The sequence below is a fragment of the Neolamprologus multifasciatus genome, chromosome 7 (genome assembly GCF_963576455.1).
Source record: "Neolamprologus multifasciatus chromosome 7, fNeoMul1.2, whole genome shotgun sequence".
Taxonomy (NCBI): Eukaryota; Metazoa; Chordata; class Actinopteri; order Cichliformes; family Cichlidae; genus Neolamprologus; species Neolamprologus multifasciatus.
This window is the reverse complement of record NC_140445.1, coordinates 43,421,844-43,443,394: the sequence shown is the minus strand read 5'-3', so window position 1 is coordinate 43,443,394 and position 21,551 is coordinate 43,421,844. Positions and strand designations below refer to the sequence as shown.

Sequence of the window (21,551 nt, the reverse complement as noted above, 5' to 3'; positions counted from 1 at the left end):
GTCCTGATGCCCAAACTCTGTCAGCTGGCTCCTTTCACTGTGGATGAGCAGCAGTTCTACTCTGGGCCATGCTATGTGATAACTAGCCAAATGTGATGAGAACCAGGACCCCAAAACCCTTTCCCAGATGAGGATGCCAGGAATCCCACCCTCCACTCAGGCCCGGGGAAGATGATGGTTATGTCGACCATGGGGCTCGGCTGGATTCTGCCCCATTGAATTATAACAGTATGTATTATTTGAATGAGCAGTAAAAAAAATTGCAAATACCATATAATTTAAAAGTTATGTAGAGTACGTTTGCAAATTGATAGTGAATTAGTTCAGTCTGAGTTGAAACCTTTTTTGGAATTAACCACTGAACTAAGCAGTGGCTCGGAGGTTCCTCTTTCAGTCAGTACAGCAAACTTCGACGGAGCATCAATCAAAACCAGACCGCCGTGGGAACCACCCATCCCGTGACGTCACTGGGCTCTGACAAGCTGGTGGTGCCGGAAGAAAAGATGGCGGATCATGAGGAGCAGCTATCCGACGAGGAAAAGGTAAGATGCCGATTTAATTCTAGGTTAAACCTCACAGCGTGAAACAGTAACATCCAAAATCTGAGTTGCATATGGTCCCGGCTCTCGGTGCATCCTGGCGTCGACCGGCATTATGAAATTTGGGGAAAACCCAGGCCTCAGCACAACCTCTGCTGCTTCTGCTCTTATTTTTAGCTCAACTTCCGCTCATTTGCGAATTTCAAACGGAGGCTCCTTGTACGGTCCTGACTTAAAATAGGAACCGTGAACGTCTTATACACTCACCTATGCTCACCACCCGTTCTCTTTTCACCCGGTGGACATGCCATTTCACTCACGGGTCTCTGCTTACTTATGTTATGGAAGTTTTCATGCACCATGGATCCGCTAGCTAGGTTAGTTAGGGTAGCATAGCCGCAGCCTGCTAACAGACAGCCAGACTTACTAACACGCCCTTTCGCCTGTTGGGTGCCCCTTTTCTGTCTTTAGAAGTTAAAATATTGGAAGCGGTGGAGTGCCGGGTCATTTTATGAAGAGCAAACTGTAAAATCAGCAACCGTATGCTATAGTCTAGCTAGTTTGATAACTCTCGCCCCTCTAAGAAGTAGCAGAGAAAGGTGAGGGAACTACAAGATCCCCTGAAGGATATGCTAGAAATTAAAAACTGCTTTTATATTCTGTCCTCTCGTTTGAAGTCTGTTTCTACTGCTGTGAAAGCCTCATAGCAACCAGTGTTGTTTCTAAAATTGTAGCAGAAAACTGACTCATAATTTAAGCAGGATTTACACCAGTGACGCCCATGCAAGAGTGCTGCAGGTTTTTCTTATTTCCTTATAAGAGGACATGCATACCTGACAGGACGTGTGCCTCAGCTAAGGGGTTTGCACGAATCCTTGTTGGACTGCTAAATGCATTTTTTCGTCGCTAGATTCATTATAAGCTTTGTTAACAAAGTCAGCAGTTAGCGACGAGCAAATTAATATGGCAACTTTTATGCCGGGTATTTATTAATTAATTGTCAGTCTTATAATTTATTTATTATATTGTAAGGTATTAAACTATAAAAGTTTGCAAATGTTTATTGTAAACATTTAAAATGTATTTAACATTGTTTCTAGTGTTTATTTACTTGCCGGACTTCACGATTTAAATGCATAAATGCCTCAGCAATGAATAGATGCCATAGTTGGAGGTTAACATACAGAAGGGTGTATATAAATGTGTAACTGGTAACCTGTGTTAAGGCTCTCCTCATAAACATGTAGTTCTTCCCACTAACCTTGTTAATATCGCAGTTAGCCATTAAAAATAAACCTTTAATAACTCTTCTGTTTCCATCCTGTGAGTTACGTAACACACTGTTCGGAGTAAGAACAGAAGAAGGGTTTGTTTCATTTTGCCCTGTTCCACATCAAACTATAAAAGTTTCCAGAGTTCTTTTTTAGCAATTTAGCAGCTGCATTTGTATAGATGTGTTACACTTTACAACTCACAAGCATCTGCCATTAACCAAGCTTCGAATTTATAAGTGACTGAGGCCATTGTATGTGTTTGTTTTTTTTTTCTTTTTCTTTGGTCATGTACTACATTACATTTCAGGACCACCTGAAATGATTTTTTTCAGGTGTGTTCACACGACATGAAGCTGTGCTAAACTCATTTACAGCATTGGATTTTGGTTTTGCGAAGAGGATGGGAGCTCCTTTAATCTTGTAACCACACTGGTTTTGTGTGGTTACAATTGTTAAGCCACTTTCATATTTTGACCAGACAGTTTGATTTTTGCAGAGCTGAAAGAATGATGATTGGCTTCATGCCAGGCTGACTGGTAGTGACACCAGACACGCAACCAGTGTTATGCAGTGTTTACCTGGGGGGAAATTGCTCATTTCCTTCTCTGAATACAAGTGGTATGAGGCCTAGATGCATTATGCATCTATTCATGGTGGGTGCGTTCCATTAAAAGCGTAGAGTTTTCCATGCAAACAATGCAGCTACATTTTGTAGTGTACTTTAAAGGGCTGTCTCCGGTGCATTCGCTCCGAGCAGTCAGCCATCTGCTCTGGGCCCTCAGCCCTGTTTTGTAAAACACTGAGGGGAAAAAAACTTGAGGGAGGAAATGAACATTTTCTTCTGCTTGACACAGTGACAGTGGGGAATAGTTTCTATAATTTATGATTTAGTTTGCATATCCCTTTTACTGTCCAGTCATGATTTGTTGAAAAAAAACCAACTCATCCACGTGAGTGTTGGTGTCCTGCCAGAAACTGTAACAGTGAGTAAAAGTGACAACCAATGGTACTTTCCAAACTCTTAAGTGAGAAATCTCCCTATTTGCTTTTGTGGGACTCCGCACTTACTCTGATCTGATGTTAGTGAGATGACTGTTTTAAGTTGTGGTGGAAGGAGTTGCCGTATTATTTTGATAAGTCTGGAACTTTGTCATATACAGTAAAGAATTTGGAGTTTTGCTCTGGGAAAATACTTGTTAAATGTGTCCCTGGAGATTGAAGAATTTCTGTCCTGGTTGTGTTGCGGCCATTAGCCTCATTTTGGTATTCATAAAAAAGAAAAAGAAAAAAGCTGGAGCTCCCTGTTTGAAAATTAATAAAGAGACTCTGTCGTTTGTAAATGATTTAACAGCGAGAAGAGTCATCTCTTCCACAGTTACCAAGCACTGCTGTGAGACTTCTTGAGTCATTTGGGCACCAGCCTGCAAGCTTCCTGATATCAGTACAGAAAGAACACACAGTATTACAGGAAACTGTTGTTGCACAATCTGTTAGCAGTCAGTTCTGTTGCCTGAGTGTCTGGGTGTCTTAAGTGTTAAAAAAAGCATTCAACTCTATTATCAGTCAACTTTATGGTTTTTCTTATTGCTCAACACAACATCCTCACTCAACCCCTGGCTAGTAAATCAGACTTCTATCAGTACAAGAAAAAAGCTCATTTAATTACTTTCATATTGTGCTTAATCTTTAATAACAGTATGAATTATTAGCAGGTTTATTTTTTCAAATGAATAGTTTAAATTAACAAAACAATTGGTGACTGAAGCTTTACATGTTAGACTCCTTTGTGCATGCTGTAGGTTTTGCTGCTATAAAGTTGTTGCTCTAAACACTGGTTTCAAAAGTAAAGATAAGAAAAAAATTAGTTACCATGTTTTTTTCTCAAGTGATTTGTGCTGTTGGGGAACCATGTGGCCAGCCAATCAAGTTGTTCGACATATTATTTTTATATTTTAACAGCAGTTAGGATGACAATCTAGTACACAGTAAATTAATTCACAGGCCAGCCAACCCATTTACAGTGGGGCAAAAAAGTATTTAGTCAGCCACCGATTGTGCAAGTTCCCCCACTTAAAATGATGACAGAGGTCAGTAATTTGCACCAGAGGTACACTTCAACTGTGAGAGACAGAATGTGAAAAAAAAATCCATGAATTCACATGGTAGGATTTGTAAAGAATTTATTCGTAAATCAGGGTGGAAAATAAGTATTTGGTCAATAACAAAAATACAACTCAATACTTTGTAACATAACCTTTGTTGGCAATAACAGAGGTCAAACGTTTACTATAGGTCTTTACCAGGTTTGCACACACAGTAGCTGGTATTTTGGCCCATTCCTCCATGCAGATCTTCTCAAGAGCAGTGATGTTTTGGGGCTGTCGCCGAGCAACACGGACTTTCAACTCCCGCCACAGATTTTCTATGGGGTTGAGGTCTGGAGACTGGCTAGGCCACTCCAGGACTTTCAAATGCTTCTTACGGAGCCACTCCTTTGTTGCCCGGGCGGTGTGTTTTGGATCATTGTCATGTTGGAAGACCCAGCCTCGTTTCATCTTCAAAGTTCTCACTGATGGAAGGAGGTTTTGGCTCAAAATCTCACGATACTTGGCCCCATTCATTCTGTCCTTAACACGGATCAGTCGTCCTGTCCCCTTGGCAGAAAAACAGCCCCATAGCATGATGTTTCCACCCCCATGCTTCACAGTAGGTATGGTGTTCTTGGGATGCAACTCAGTATTCTTCTTCCTCCAAACACGACGAGTTGAGTTTATACCAAAAAGTTCTACTTTGGTTTCATCTGACCACATGACATTCTCCCAATCCTCTGCTGTATCATCCATGTGCTCTCTGGCAAACTTCAGACGGGCCTGGACATGCACTGGCTTCAGCAGCGGAACACGTCTGGCACTGCGGGATTTGATCCCCTGCCGTTGTAGTGTGTTACTGATGGTGACCTTTGTTACTTTGGTCCCAGCTCTCTGCAGGTCATTCACCAGGTCCCCCCGTGTGGTTCTGGGATCTTTGCTCACCGTTCTCATGATCATTTTGACCCCACGGGATGAGATCTTGCGTGGAGCCCCAGATCGAGGGAGATTATCAGTGGTCTTGTATGTCTTCCATTTTCTGATGATTGCTCCCACAGTTGATTTTTTCACACCAAGCTGCTTGCCTATTGTAGATTCACTCTTCCCAGTCTGGTGCAGGTCTACAATTCTTTTCCTGGTGTCCTTCGAAAGCTCTTTGGTCTTGGCCATGGCGGAGTTTGGAGTCTGACTGGTTGAGGCTGTGGACAGGTGTCTTTTATACAGATGATGAGGTCAAACAGGTGCCATTCATACAGGTAACGAGTGGGGGACAGAAAAGCTTCTTACAGAAGACGTTACAGGTCTGTGAGAGCCAGGGATTTTCCTTGTTTGAGGTGACCAAATACTTATTTTCCACCCTGATTTACGAATAAATTCTTTACAAATCCTACCATGTGAATTCATGGATTTTTTTTTCACATTCTGTCTCTCACAGTTGAAGTGTACCTCTGGTGCAAATTACTGACCTCTGTCATCATTTTAAGTGGGGGAACTTGCACAATCGGTGGCTGACTAAATACTTTTTTGCCCCACTGTACCTAATAACATGTACTTACCTTGACTTTGTTGTAGGACTATGGTAAAAGGAAAAGATATTTGTAAGAGTAGTCTGACTTTCGGTGCTTTGGTTCCTGTTTCAAGAAAGAGAATTAAGCTGTATAATCGGCTGTGACAAACTTCACAGCTGAGGTGGTACTGTCGAATGCCATTTATATAGGGTTGCAAAGTTTTTATTATATTTTGTTCATTGACCCTTTTTTGTTCAACTAGTAGTCCAAGATATTCAGTTTCTATAAAAATATGATAATGGAAAGCAGATCAGTACGCTTGAGAAGCTGGGACCAGCTGAACTTTTGGGGGTTAGAGTTGAGGAATAACTGGAAGTATTAATCGGATACAATCACTCAATAGTTGAAAGCATCACATGGTAGTTTCAGCATTTTTGAGTTTCGGTATTTAGTTCTTCCTCTTGTAAGTTGGGAAGAAATAGCTTTATACACTGTGAAAATAGCTGTTGGTGTTTCAGTTGTCAGCAAGTACACATGATGCACCCATGCTGGTGAGCAAAAGCAAACAAAGAAGCTAAGCAAATGTTATAGTTCCCCCTTTTGCCCACTTAAGGGACACAGCACTCCTTGAAGCAGAATGATGATCCAGACTGATGGGAGCCATAGAGGATGAATAACAATGCAGATTTATGTTTTGATGGCGATGCGACCATAAATGTGAAAGGAGCACCACAAAAATCGAATGAAACATTTTAAAGCAGAATTAGTTTCGGTTTTGTGTAACAAGAGAACTGGGTTGTCATGGCTGATAAATGGTACTGCTTCAGGTAAAGTTAACATGTTTAATTGTCAGGGAAGACAGAAAAAGGATAGTTGCTTGATTCCTACCTCGGGCACCAGTGTAAATGATCCATGTTGTCACGGTGCAGAAAGCCATTATGGTTAAAATTATGCACCAAATCCTGTGTATAGGATAAAGCCTGTTGTGATTTTTTTTTGGGGGGGGGGGCATTTGTCTGGCTGGATCTCAATAAAGATTAGAATGGCAGAAAAAACTGTGTCAGAAAATATTTAGATATTACAGTAATTTACATTTGACAATAAATTACAGAGAACAAGATGCTTGCAGAGTTCTTCCTCTTCTGGGAGATGCATTACTCAGATTTTCTCTTGAGATCACAGTAACTCATTTGGGTTTTTTTGTTGTTGTTATTGTTTGTTTGTTCTTTTGTTTTTCCAGATTTTCCGATGTAAAAGCTTTATTTGCAAACTTGAGTAAAAAGAGCTATAAAGAAACCTTAATTAAGGTCATTATTATCAATAAACTAAGAGTGAAAATAAATCACCCTTCATTGCATTTGAAAGTCCCAACAGTCCCAGATGTGTCCCTGAGCTTGGCTTTGAACAGCTGTCTTAGACCATGGGGAATACATAACTAACGGCCAGAACTTGGTGGTTTTTCCATTTTTAACAGACAAATTCAGGAGTCCTGTCTGTATGTGGCTGTAGCAGAACGAATGTGGAGATGTGGAAAGAGAACTCATGAGTAGTTGTGTGGCTTCACTTTTATACTGTTGTCTCACATCAAATTGGTTAAGGCAGCTTTACAGAAAGGAGTAGCTTTACCCTGGTAGGTCTGCTGTCTGGAAGTTGTAATGCAAGCTGCTGGTACTAAATGTGTCACATAGTTGGCTACTTGGAGTAAAATGACCCTATTCCTGTTGTGAGCCAAGGTGACATAATCTGCAGTAGACAAAGCTGCCTATTCACTATTAGTACAGTTAAAGGTTTACTCACTAACTGCGACCAGAAGTTTGATTCTTGCCATAATATTCAGCATATGTATTTTTTTTTTAAAGGAAAGAAAAAAGAAAAAAAAAGTGAGGGTGTAGATGCCTTTAATGATGTACACTTTTAGTTTGCCATCAGGGTTGCAATTATCTAGCACAGGTGATGGATGAAGTCCAAAGAAATGCTGTGAAAGGCACCAGTGGGAAGAAATGAAAACTTTCACATTCATTAGTGGAGATAAAAAATGTTTTCAAATTTGATGGATTAAGAGTTAACTAAGATTTATTAAAACAGCCAGTAGTGTAACCCTGAACAAAAGGACTAGAGCAGGTGACAGAGGTAATATGAAAAAGAGAGCACATAGTTCATAATTCACATACATCATAATTACTTTAAAAAGTCATAATCTCTTGCCTCTCTGCCTCTGATAGTATTTATCTCCACCATCACAGATGTTAGGTCTTATTGGTTCAGCCTAATCTTGTGTCGACCAGCCACCACCTTCTTATTTTGATCAGCAGTGGGACATTTTTGTTTAGCCTGCGGCTACCTGACAGTCTTCCTCATCTTTCTTGCATCCTGCTGTGTTCTCATTATTCAAAAATTTTCATCACTCAGGCCCCCAGCATTTGGCCCTGTCAGATTGGGTTGTCTGTTCTGTAGCATTTAAAGCGCCACAGATTTATTTTCCTTTTAAATCTGGGATATTGAGATGGCTGCATGCCAAGTAAGGGAATCAAATTCACGGACACTGTAGAGCTTAAAAAAGGCATTGGTAAATATATTGCCACAGTTTATTCCTGCTTTTTTATGTTATTGTCATTAGTTTAATGCATCTGGAATTGCGTGATAATGATTAGGACAAGTGTGGTTTCAATGTTAGTGGGTGTCATTTGGGATTAAAGAAAAAGCTCTTACTAAGAGGGTGCAAGATGTGAGTGTCTGTTGCAAAAAAGCAGGGTTGTTGGGTGGTATTATGAGGATGAATATACAGTGAGCAAGTTGAAAGAAAGGACACCAGCTGGTGTCTGGACCAAGAGAGTACAAAGACACAAGAATCCCACACCACAGGGGGTGCCTGTGCTTCTCATTCTTTGTGTGTATGAGAAGCTCCAGTATTATTGTTCCAGCTTTTTGGTTAGCTTGTGCTTGTACACCAGCTTCTCATGCTCCACCCTCTAAGAGCCATTAGAAAGATAAGTGATAAAACTGTTAAGGAGTATTTTAAAAAGCCCTTTTTTGCACAGAAAAAAAGTTTGTCTGGGTTCTAATCAGACTGTGACCCAATCATGTTGCTTTTTTCTTTTAACTGCAGTAAGCATTAAAAGTTGGATATGAATTAGAAAGTGATTTATCCTAAGTTGTGAGGATATGTAATAATAGGGATGCACTGATCCAACATTTATTTAACTCAAAAAGATGGAACGGGTATCTGTGGTAATGGGCTGATCTATTTATTTCAGTTCTGTGTTGTTTGAGTTTACGTCACCATGCAGCAGCTAGTGGTTTAGCTAATGTAGCACAGAGTTGGGTCAAAGCAGAGCGACCACATTTGTATTTCACACCTCTTACACTAACAGTTTTTTTTTCTTTTTTAATGCTTGCATGAGTATTTCACTTAATCAGAAACTGTTGTGAAATGCATTGATATGACTTAAGCTCAGACTAGATGGTGCTTTGGCTTTTCCCTCTACTTGGAAACTCATTTATTTTAACTTATTGTGTCTGGTCACAGACATTATATAGGGTACAATCTACAAGAACCTTGGTTCAGGTGCAACTGTGAATGACAACAGTTTGCAGTATGACTGTCACTGGTGCAAAGAAATTAGATAAACAACACCCATATACTTTATCAATTATTTTATTTATCTTGTGTCTGTCACTTATTATTCTACTAATAAATCATTACATTTATATTATTAGACATATTTAATTGCTATATTTTATTTTACAATCTAAGGAAACCAGCATTTAAGTTGAGCCTGACGTGACTTGGTATAAGCAGAATACCCCAAGCCAAGATATGCACAAGGTATACAAGGAATTAGCATGAATTCAACTAGTTGCACAGCAGTGTATCAGAGTTCATGCACTAATGACTGGGAGTTGTTAATATAATGTTAAGTGTAAGGTAATTACAGTACGTAATTACCTCTATCAAAGAGGTTATGTTTGTGGTACTGTTTGTTTGATTTCAGAAGCAGAATCAGTTTCAAGTTTGGTATGTAGTAGAGTTGGGCATTTCAAGCAAAAGTAGTAGTCAACATTTACTGGGAACTATGCAATGGTTCTTTGAAGATCACCCACCATGCTAAACTGCTCTTAAATGATTGTGATCTGTCATGGTACTTGGTTTCAAATGACTCATAAATAGATCCTTATTGCTTGTCTGAACAAAATGTATCCATGTCAACGTTTTTCCCCCCACCCAAATAAACCCAAAAGGCCAGCACTGAACTTGAAAAATTCTCTTAGTGACGATACCAGAGCCTTCTATGCATGTTTGATGATGCTCTGCTACATGCGCTGCAGGCAGTGTTGCTCGGGTGGTGGAGACTCAGTGCAATAGTAAATCAAGTTTGAGGTACTTGGAGGAAGAAAGAGGTGATGTAACAAGCTTTTAAAAGTCAATACCTTTACTTGTAAACTAATGGAGTGTCTCCATTCTCCTGCTAGTGAATAATTTTAAACCACAGTATGCTCCCTTGGTCTTAGACTTTCATCTCCATTTACTTAAAACGTGGTTTTTAGCATGATTTAATTGTAAAACCATCCCCATCCCTTTCACTAGCTGTAGGTGCTTCACAGTGTCTTCACAAGGTCACAAAGCAAGATTCAATTATTCAATTATCTGCCATCAGTGTTACTTGAAGTACTGTTTCAGTTGTTGAGTGTTTGGAAATCCGTTTTTATAGCAAATATTCAAATAGTTTTCTATTCAGATTTGTGTGTGTGTGTGTGTGTGTGTGTGTGTGTGTGTGTGTGTGTGTGTGTGTGTGTGTGTGTGTGTGTGTGTGTGTGTGTGTGTGTGTGTGTGTGTGTGTGTGTGTGTGTGTGTGTGTGTGTGTGTGTGTGTGTGTGTGTGTGTGTGTGTGTGTGTGTGTGTGTGTGTGTGTGTGTGTGTCAGGGTGAGAAAAATATTTGAAAACAAATTCCAGTGACTTGCTAAGGTTTTTTGCAGGCTCTTAAGGGTGTTCCCTGGTTCTTGTCAGTGGCATACTGGGTAGCCTTCCGGCCCCCCTGTGTCACCATGAATAACACATTCACAAAGAGTTCTGGATATTACAGTATCACATTACAGTAAAACTGCAAGACAACACATGAAAATAATGTAGAATAACAATTTTTCTGACACTGAGATGGTATATCTAATGTCCAGCTGTAATTACAGCTTCTGCTGAACTTAAGCACTATAAATAGACTTTATTGAAACCAGATCAGGCTGAAAGGAGTTCAGTTTGATGTCAGATATTTGAACTAGTTAATGTGCTTACAGATTGTCTTTGGTAATAATTAATATTCAATTCAATTCAATTCAATTTTATTTATATAGCGCCAAATCACAACAAATGTCGCCTCAAGGCGCTTCATAGATACAGAGAAAAGCCCAACAATCATATGACCCCCTATGAGCAAGCACTTTGGCGACAGTGGGAAGGAAAAACTCCCTTTTAACAGGAAGAAACCTCCGGCAGAACCAGGCTCAGGGAGGGGCGGCCATCTGCTGCGACCGGTTGGGGTGAGAGAAGGAAGACAGGATAAAGACATGCTGTGGAAGAGAGACAGAGATTAATAACAGATACGATTCAATACAGAGAGGTCTGTTAATACATAGTGAGTGAGAAAGGTGACTGGAAAGGAAAAACTCAATGCATCATGGGAATCCCCCGGCAGCCTACATCTATTGCAGCATAACTAAGGGAGGATTCAGGGTCACCTGGTCCAGCCCTAACTATATGCTTTAGCAAAAAGGAAGGTTTTAAGCCTAATCTTAAAAGTAGAGATAGTGTCTGTCTCCTGAATCCAAACTGGAAGCTGGTTCCACAGAAGAGGGGCCTGAAAACTGAAGGCTCTCCCTCCCATTCTACTTTTAAATACTCTAGGAACAACAAGTAGGCCTGCAGAGCGAGAGCGAAGTGCTCTAATAGGGTGATATGGTACTACAAGGTCATTAAGATAAGATGGGGCCTGATTATTTAAGACCTTGTATGTGAGGAGCAGGATTTTGAATATGTTCAATATGTTTGTGTGTGTGTGTGTGTGTGTGTGTGTGTGTGTGTGTTTTCATTATTAATCTGTGAATATAGTCGTACTTCCATCAGTCCAGATCAAAAATCCACCTTAAACACATTTACTACTCAAAATTGGCTCAATTCTGATTTAACTACAGGAGAAGCGTCCAGTAGCTAAAATTATAAGAGCCCAGTCAGCAACATGACGGCTCTTTTAATTAAGTCCCCTAAAATGTTTTGGAAACCCCACAAACGCGTCCAGCTCAGCTCTACTTCCAGCTTTAAAGAAACCCAACTCATCCCCCCCAAACCTTGTAGCGCAAATGATTCTGTCTCGAGGTAAAACACCTGTTGGTCTTGAATAACAAGCAATTTTTGCCTTATAGGCGTTGCTGATCCTATGACATCTCAGCAGTTGACTGGATTTGTACTTTAATGGATGAATAATTAGCTTAACTGACTGGTATTTCTGTTGCCAACTAGCAAGGGCAGCAACATATAAACATCCAGTTTAACTAATCGCACGCATATCCAGTGCTTACATGTTTCACCCTTTAAGTGCTCCTGTTTTAGATGACAGTGACTGTCATCAGGGTCTGTTCCAAAATGCATTTTAATACAATTAAGAATGATGGCTTTGTTTTTCTACTTAGCTGATATAACTAGACTAAATAACATGTAAACCTGGTTCTTAGAAAACGTGTGTGTGTGTGTGTGTGTGTGTGTGTGTGTGTGTGTGAGAGAGAGTGATGCAGTCTGTTTACACTACCGTCCAGTATAATGAGGGAAACTCAATGCAAATTAGTCTTCCCGCAGGGATTTCAAGTCATAAACACACACAAACAGTTTTCCGCCATCTGTTTAGCAAAGACTGTGTTTATCTGTTATGTGCTCAAATGCACATGAATTTTTTTGTTGTTTAATGTAACTGGGTCATGATGATCTCATGACAGATTAGACTAATGCAGATAAACTTAGATCTCAGCATAACAGAGAGACACACACAGACACACGTTGTTTCCCAAGTGCCTTCCCTTCTCTGAGCATTGCTCATTAGCAAAAATCAATCTGCCGCTCTCTGTGAGTGCCTAGCAGTAGTGTATATACACTCACTAATAAGAACTCATAGGACCCACACGTGCGCACACATTCTCTGTCATATGCACAAGCTGGTATTTTCTCTGATATACCAGCTTGTGAGATGAGAGGGAACCTGGCTGAGCTGCTGTCCACTGCCAATGATAGAGTGAGGTAGAAATGTATAGGGGTAGGGCAAGAGACCGTGTGTACTAGTGCTCAGCACATTTTTATTTCCTTATATGGTTGTAAAGCAAGCAGGAGAGGGAGGGGCTGTCAGCTGGCTGTCAGTTTGACATGTGATCTGGAAACAGGAAGTGCTGTGGTATAGCAGAAGAAGAGAAGTATAGGAGGTTAAAAAAAAAGACTGTTCGATGCTGCTCAGATGTTCTGGAGACTGAAATGTCAGAAAAACCTCACTCCACCCTCCAAACCAGTGAGACAGTCATGTTACACCCTCTGTTGGTGGCACTGTGTACACATGTTTACACTGTGAATTTGAGCTAAATATGAATGTCACATTTTAGCACCTATTTAAAATGCAGGCAACACGTTGATATTTCTGGTGTTTATATCAGACCACTGACATGTAACCTCTGCCTTCTATCTTTGGTTTTAGGTACGCATAGCGGCTAACTTTGTCATCCACGCCCCACCAGGAGAATTTAATGAAGTTTTCAATGGTGAGCTTTCTGTTCTTGTTCCTCTGTATATTCTTTCATAAGATTAACAAAGATTACATTGCTCAGAACTTTTAGTTTAATGCAATGTATGAGTCTGCAATCACAAAACATAAATACATAAAAATGTATTTGAATAGCTTGACTGTTATGTATAAAGAGACTGTCTGCAGCAAATTTTGTTTTGTTACAGTTTCCAGTAACTCTGTATTGACAAAAACTATTGTTAAATGTAAAAGTGAGGGAAGTGAAAACATGAAAGGCAAACAGTGAAAATGTGATATAAATAATTATATGGATAATGTTTACATTTTTTATCATCCGTGTCTTTTGTTGAAGAGATATTAACTTCAACTTGTGTTAGAACCTAGATGTACTTTGGTATTATACCATTTTGCACCATCAGATGGTGTAATGAGTCACCTTTATTTAAGTGGCCAAATCATTGAGAGTATATTCTCATTCTCTGGCCCCCTGGAAAAAGCAAGCGCCTCTTGAGGAATTGGTTAGCTGGGAAAAATATCAAAAATTAAGCAGCAGAGCACACATATTAGAACATGTCACTAAACCCACTAATAAAACTTTGTCAGTCTTAGAGGAAATGATTTGGTCACAGGTGCTCCCAGACCGTAAAGCAGCCTTTGGTACATGCTTTAAAGCCGTGCCAACTGTGTTCTAAGTAAACAATTAGAGACTTGTTTTAGTTAGTTTTTATTTTTAGTTTGACAGCTTTCGTCAACATCAGAGCCAGGAGGCATCAATGAAGTGTGAACTGCTCAGGAGTTACAGAATGCTGTATTTGTGTTTCTGTTGTGTATGCCCTAACCCTTTTACATACAGTATAGCTGGCTACATTGAAATAAATAGTACAAAAGGGAGTCCATACATTTGGCCACTCTTTCAACCATCATTGGAGAGCAAGTCATGTACACACCATTAATGTACATTACAGTACTGTGTCAGTGCAGCACTGTTTTGTGTCTTTGTGTAGGTTTCTCACACTAAAATAGTTTTGGTTTCAGTTAATACAGAGGACCTAAAATAGAATCCATTATTTGGATTTTATGGCCACCAGGAAATTAAATTGAGACTGTGATGTTTTGCTCAAAATGTGTCTCGCCCTGCAGCACCAGAGTTGACACCACACTGTCACAGTAGTGCCCCTCGAGACAGTGTGTATGTGTGTCTTGGCTTTGTTAACGACTCATCCTGGCCCGGTACATGTCGTCACCTCAGAGGAACGCCTTTGGGGTTGTCTGTTTACCGCTTATCACAGCCTGTCAGCCACACACACTCATATGCACACACTAAAAACAGTCCCCTGTTGCAACTTTTCCCCCTTTCATCTCTATGTGATTATAGCCTTTTCCACTGAGCTAATTTACCATGTCTGCTTCACTCCCCTGGCATAGATGCTGCAAACATTGACTGCTGGCAGCTGTGACTTTAGTGTTTGTGTGCGTGTCATGGAGATAATCTGCTGTTCCTGTGTTCTTTCCTCTTCTGCCACCATTAATAATATGACAATTTTTCCTCTTAGATGTGCGATTGCTGCTCAACAATGACAATCTGCTCAGGGAAGGTGCAGCGCAGTAAGTCTTCCCTTGTGCTATTTCCACAATTAAAAATTTTCAGATGTTAGATGGAAAATACAGATTTGCATTGCAACAACTGAAGATGAAAGAGGACTACAACTTGAGATTCACAGACCAGACTAGTTTTAGTTGCTTAGGTTTTTACACCTGACCATTTCTCCCCTGTCCAACACGTTAACAACAAGAAGAAACCATTCAGTTTACATCTAAGAGTTCTAGACTTGGACATAATAGAACAGAATAGATTTCAACTTTATTGTCATTGCACAGGTACAGGGCAACGAAATGCAGTTTGCATCCATCCAAAAGTGCTTTAGCCGTGATATAGATATATTACAATATATATTAGCAATAATATAGATATGTAAGTATATTACAGAAATGGGTCTATTATGGTATGTTAGAATGTACACAGTATGTTGTATATGAAGTATGTTATGAATATTCTATAACTATAAGTATGTACAGGCTGTAGTGAGTACAAGCTATGTACAGGCTATGAACAGGATATAAATATGAAAAACTATACAGAAATCTGAGATATACAGCTATACAGAAATGTGAACTATGCAAGTTATAAACACTTGTAGGATTAAAAATTATTGTATGTACAGAATGATTATTTAGACAGAACTATACAGTAGTGCACTTAAGATAAGTGAGATATGTGGATAATTTCTACAGAGGCTATATAAAGTGCAAGTGGTTGTGAGTGGTGGTTCAGTCATGTTATTATCGTGTGTTGAATAGTGCTGAATAGTAACAAGTTAATCAGCACATATTAAGATTGAAAAGTTTTAATAGCCAGCAAGGCGGGACTCCTGTGTTTGCGATCTAACTAACTTGGTATCTCTCTCCGTAGTGCATTTGCACAGTACAACTTGGACCAGTTTACCCCCGTGAAAATCGAGGGCTACGAAGAACAGGTGAGCTCATGCTTTGCTTTTTGACCTTGAGGTTATGGTAGCAATACAGAAGCTAAAGAACAGGACTTTTATTACTTTTGGCATTAGTCACTTTATAACTCCAACACACAGTTAGATACTGCTATAGTTGATGCACATCAGAAGAATGAGTGACTCAGTTCATAAACTTTTTCCATGTGGACCAGGCAGTCACAAGTGTGACGTTCCTGTAATGTAAAAGCACAGTTTTATAGAGATCTGTTTCTTTAGCTCATCCAGCCAAGACTATCATCAGAAATAAAAAAGTGACACTTTTCTTGGACTTCAGGATTAGAAGAGAGATGGTAGCCTCCAAATATATTATGGTTTAAGTGACGCAAAACATAGTATAATTGTATCATTGGCATTAAAAGAGACAAATAAAATTGGATGAAAGATCAAACAAGTCTGAATCTTCTCCTTTAGTTCCTGCAAAACAGGATCACATGGCCACTTTTATTTAAATGTCACTGCTTGCTTGCTGTGCATTTGTGTGAAGGTTGAACACTGCTGAATGAATGTGGCTGTGTTGGCTTTAGTAATGATTGCACTGTCTTATGTAAAGATGTCATCATGTCCCTCTGTTCCCATATGCTGGGCTGAAATTCCCCTGTCTGGTACCCAGCTAGCTGAGCTAAGTGTTGAGGTGAAAGGCAGAAGATGGAAAGTTCAGGCTGATGCCTGTGGTTCCTATTGTTCTCCGTCCTCCTCTTTTCATCCTTTTGTTTCCTCTTAATCTCTCCTGTCTCCTTAGATAATTTACCACAGCTCTACTTCTTTATTGTGGTGTTCTCTTTCCATACATGTTCTTGTCTGATTATTTATTAATTTTTCTTTCTTACATGTTTTACTTATTTTTCCAGTGCTCTTTCATTTTCTATTTCTTGGCCTTCCCACAGCTCTCTTTCTCATTCCTTTACGCTTTATATTTCAGGTCTTAATCACAGAGCATGGTGATCTTGGGAATGGCAGGGTCTTGGACCCCAAGAATAAGATCTCCTTCAAGTTTGACCACCTGAGGAAGGAGGCCAGTGACCCACGGCCCCATGATGTTGACAGCTCCCTGGAAGGCTGGAGGAGTGCCTTGGACTCTGCTGTCAGGGCCTATGTCAAGGAGCACTATCCGAGCGGTGTCTGCACCGTATGTTCAAGCCCACTCTGTTACCAGAATCACTGAACTGCTCACCTCAGAAAGTTCATTTTTTCATTGTGTGTTTAAAGCTATTAGTTTATGAAAACATCAAGCAAGAAGGAGTTCTCCCACAGGATCTGACTCTGGAGTTCAAAACACACATTACAACTCTTACACATTGCTCTAAACTTAACAGCAGAGGCTTGTGTGTAATATAGATGACTGATAATTGGGACTGAAGCTCACTGTTCTCTGGTGTTTTCCTGCAGGCTTATAAAAACAGATACATTTAAAAGTCACACACAATTCAACAGAACTGCTCAGAATAGAAACATAAACCAGAGCTTTTAGGACCAAAATCTCTTGTCTTTGCATAGTGATCCTCTTCATTCGGAGATCTGTTTTCTATAAAATTAGAACTTTAGGCCTTCATTTTGTTTCCACTTGCATTTCAAGATTAACATTTTGTTTTCTACATTCGTTTAACCCTTGGGGATTGGAACAGGAAGGGTATCTATTTTTTTTAATCCCTTGCAACAAATTAGCAGCTAAAAGTAGCCTAATGTTATTAGTGATCAAATACAACATGTACAGTCAAATTTAATCAGTTTCAAGCAGGAAGCAGTAGCAGGCCAGTATTTAGATAAGCCTGCCTTTTACTTTGCAAAACAGCTGTTGTCCTACTTATTAAATGTGTTGTGTATATATGACATCCTCTTAGTACCATGCCAGGGTCAGGTTCACAAAGTTCACAAAAGTGGCCTCGAGTTGCATGTGAAATCTGAAAGTGTCTTTTTTGTCTTTTAACTTCAGATTTATGCGAAAACCATAGATGGACATCAAACTATCATCGTGTGCATTGAGTGCCATCAGTTTCAACCAAAAAACTTCTGGTATGTATAAAACAGTCAAAACGTTAGTGTGATATTTTTTTCCCTCCCTTATATTTTCTGATATTTCTTGTGTCTCCTCCCTTTCTGCTTTCAGATGAATCTTTTTTTTCAGTACTAGTATTTAGGCAGATGATTTTTATCCTTAAGAACAACTACATGTTAAATACAATAAAACCATTGAAATCCTCAAATGTTTTTTGAAGTGTTTAAGGACATTGCAGTAATTGGCACATAACTCTGGACTGTTAGACTCTGTTGATTTTGATCAGGTTAATCTAATTGGATAAGAGCTGCACCAATCCTCTTTGCTGCTGGGTCTTATTGGTCTTATAAGTGTTGGGTGTAGTAATCCCAAAACTACTGTAAGTGACTGCTGTAATGAGGAGCCTATGGTTCGAAAGTGAAATAAATTGTATTTATTTAGTTTTTGATTTGCAAATCACAGTGAAAAGGATCAAAACCTTCACATGGAGATTTTGTATCTAATAAAAAAGATATATTAGAACTTAATGATTCAAAAATTTGTCAAAAACTGTAAATATCATTTTTCACTCTTCTGTAATGCTTGCACCCCCACACTAAAATAGAAGTGCGTTTTATTGAAAAATTGGACACTGCAATTTTCACCCTTTGCAAAGTCACCCAGTTGGCCGAATTGGATGGGAGGTCAGTTCTGACCTCAAGACCACATATTTGATCAGAGCACTTTGTAATAAGCCAGAACTTCAATGTAGTATGCAAATTTTAGTCAAATTAAGAAAATTGGCAGTAGAGTGTCCAAACTAATTTCCATGTCTGTTCACTACATATTAGGAGATGGTTCACTGACGTAAATAGCTGTTGGTCCATCATTAGTAATGCTTTTACTGACACAACACAGAGGAACTCTGTGAACAAGGTGTAACACTTTACATCTTTATGGATCTTAACAAAACTCTTCTATGTCATCTTAACTCAAGAAACTCTTACATTGCTTTAAATGAAGGCGCACATTAACTGGTCTTTAAATGTGATGCTATACTTCATACTGTGAATACCTTTCTTACTATCTGTATTGCCACTGTTGTTGACCAAAAACACAAAGTCATATACCTTTTCTGTTTATTTTTCAGTATAGGCGATGACAGTTGAGCCAGTGTACTGGACTGTTAGCTGAGTCAAGTAAAAGTGACTGAAGTGTGTTTATCTTTCCTTCTCGTTGTTTAGGAATGGACGCTGGAGGTCAGAATGGAAATTTACCATCTCCCCCTCCACCACCCAAGTGGCAGGAATCATGAAAATCCAGGTATGTTATCTGAACAACAATCTTTGACGTAAAATGGACACACTGTGTTGTGTTATGCATGTCAGCACGCATGCTCAAACTCACGCATACTGACAACATTTGCATGTAGACTTTAATCAAATTCAGTTTCTTTTTTTCCCTTTTTCTTTCTTTCTTTTTTACCGTGTTTTGTTTATTTCTCACAAAGTTCGGTTAATTTCTGTTGCAACCTTGTCTACTTTTTCCCATAAGCTCAGTACTAAAATGTTGTGTTCTTGGTTTTTGTTGTTGTTTCCTTCACTTTTTCCCCCCTTTTTTTGGGGAGTGGCTTGTTAGACCTCTTGAGATTTGTTTGTTGGCACACAGCTCTTTGATTTTTTTTTTTTACAACTCCAATCATTTCATGGCACAGAAGAAATTTTGGTTAGAAATACACTATATATTTCCATATGTATTTCTAGGTTCATTACTATGAGGATGGAAATGTCCAGCTGGTGAGCCACAAAGAGGTTCAGGAGTCCATGTCAATTTCTGTGAGTATTTCTGTGAAGTCCAAGCAGAAGCTGCAACGATCAGTCCCCATACTTCTACATTTGTATGTATTTAGGGTGATTACTTATAATTTTATGTCAGTAATTAAGTTTTGACCTGGTACCAGCTTCCAGGGGAGGTTTTCTGCTCTGTAGTTGCGGTGTAGGTTTTAAAGTTTCTTTTTTGTTGGATGCCTTGTCCTCTCCCCTCTTCAAATGAATGTCATGTTTTCAGAATGAGGCTGCAACTGCAAAGGAGTTTGTTAAGATCATGGAGGCTGCAGAGAATGACTATCAGGTATGTCAGGAGATTTCGTTGAACCTGAACTTTCACCTCAGATCAGAAGTCCTCACAAATGATGGAAACATTTTACAGTTATGACTCCAGCACTTACTGCCACACTAAAATCTTTTGTTGTTTGGCTTTAGTTTTGTGTGATAATCTGTTACTTTTAGTTGTGAGGAGTTTGTGTTACTCAAGTCAGGAGATAATGAAAACATTTTACACGTTTGCAAACTCGCAGCACAGGAAGTCAGGTTTTAGAGTGACAATGAATAGAAAGCTGAGTCACATGGATGAAGCTGGACATTTTTAGAGAAAGCTGGACTTTCACAACAAGGCCTGGAGAAAACTCTGACATACCCTAATGTGGTTATAACATTTTCTGTTGGCTGTTATAGACCATTATTGAGTCAAGTAAAAATCCAAAACTCTATTTTCCTACACCACACAGACTTCTTCAGACCTGGGGAAAATTTGGATTTATTTGAGTAGGTTTTTTTTAAAATCCAGTCCCCTCTCTGTCTTCATCCTTATTTCATTCCTTGTAGACGGCCATCAACGAGAATTACCAGACCATGTCGGACACTACCTTCAAAGCCTTACGCCGCCAGCTTCCTGTGACACGTACCAAGATCGACTGGAACAAGATCCTGAGCTACAAGATTGGCAAAGAGATGCAGAATGCTTAAAAACCGCAAAGATAACAGTCAGATCCCCACTCCCGCCCCCAGCCCCTCCATCCCCATCCAAAAAAATGTTGCATGACTGGATAGTTGTATCGTCTTTGTACAAACAATTAGAGAAAACAGGGGCAAAGAAAGGTTTGGTCTCACAGACGTCACATGACACATTGGATGACTGTTTTGATTTTATACAGACACTCTTAACTCCTGTATACTGAATTTTTGATCGTATTTGGGAAAATCTATCTTGAGGAAACTTTGCGAGTCATAGGACACAGGGTGGACACTTGTTTGCATAAACACCCTTATGAAATAAAATATCATGTGTGCAGTAAGTATTGCATCAGTGAGACCACACCTTTTTGTTTGGAAAATCGGTTAGAATTTGCAATAATGGTGAAAACAGATTCATTTCTGGGAGAATTTTTGTCTGCATTTACAGAGGAAGTCAGTTACTATGGCTGAAACGAACAACTCCCCACCCCACACCCCTCGTGCCCCCACCACCACCCAAAAAAAAGAAGTTTTGTGTTCATTGACTGATATATTTGGCACAAGCAGCCACCACTGTCAGCCACTCAATGTTCTTGTTCTCTCATTTTGGTACTTCCCCCTCACCCTTTGTCCTGTGTGTGCGCTCTCCAGCTTGCAGCACTCCTGGCTACCTTTTGACTTGACATCGTCTGAACTCTCACTCAGTGCAGGGAGTTCTGTGACCACTTAACAAGCTTAATTAACAAGTCATCAGTCGCAAAAGTAATTTGCATAATGTCCAATTTACAATAAAATTTAAAAAAAAGTATCACTTTCTCCTCCAGTGCTTATTTTTATTAAAAACAGAACCTGACTGTATTATATAACAAGGCACATTGTAATATATACCTGTATGAAACATCCTGTCTGTCAGTTTGGTGATTTGTTTCCATGAGATTAATTGTAATTCAGTCACAATTATGTTGCATTAAATGACAAATTTTCTATTTACTGACTCAGTCATAATTTCTGATGCTATTTATTGTGACATAAATGGGGAAGA

General features: G+C 39.4%; 1 protein-coding gene across 1 annotated transcript; it reads left to right on the top strand.

Annotated features, from left to right (window-relative positions):
- Window positions 1-422: 422 nt before the first annotated feature.
- LOC146515013 (F-actin-capping protein subunit alpha-2) lies at window positions 423-21,495 on the top strand. Its single transcript, XM_085165252.1, has 10 exons — window positions 423-542; window positions 13,131-13,194; window positions 14,732-14,783; window positions 15,649-15,712; window positions 16,665-16,871; window positions 17,676-17,755; window positions 18,962-19,040; window positions 19,481-19,552; window positions 19,785-19,847; window positions 20,381-21,495. Exons 1-10 carry the CDS (start codon window positions 504-506, stop codon window positions 20,519-20,521), a joined length of 861 nt encoding a protein of 286 aa, XP_085021378.1. The 5' UTR covers window positions 423-503; the 3' UTR covers window positions 20,522-21,495.
- Window positions 21,496-21,551: the final 56 nt, after the last annotated feature.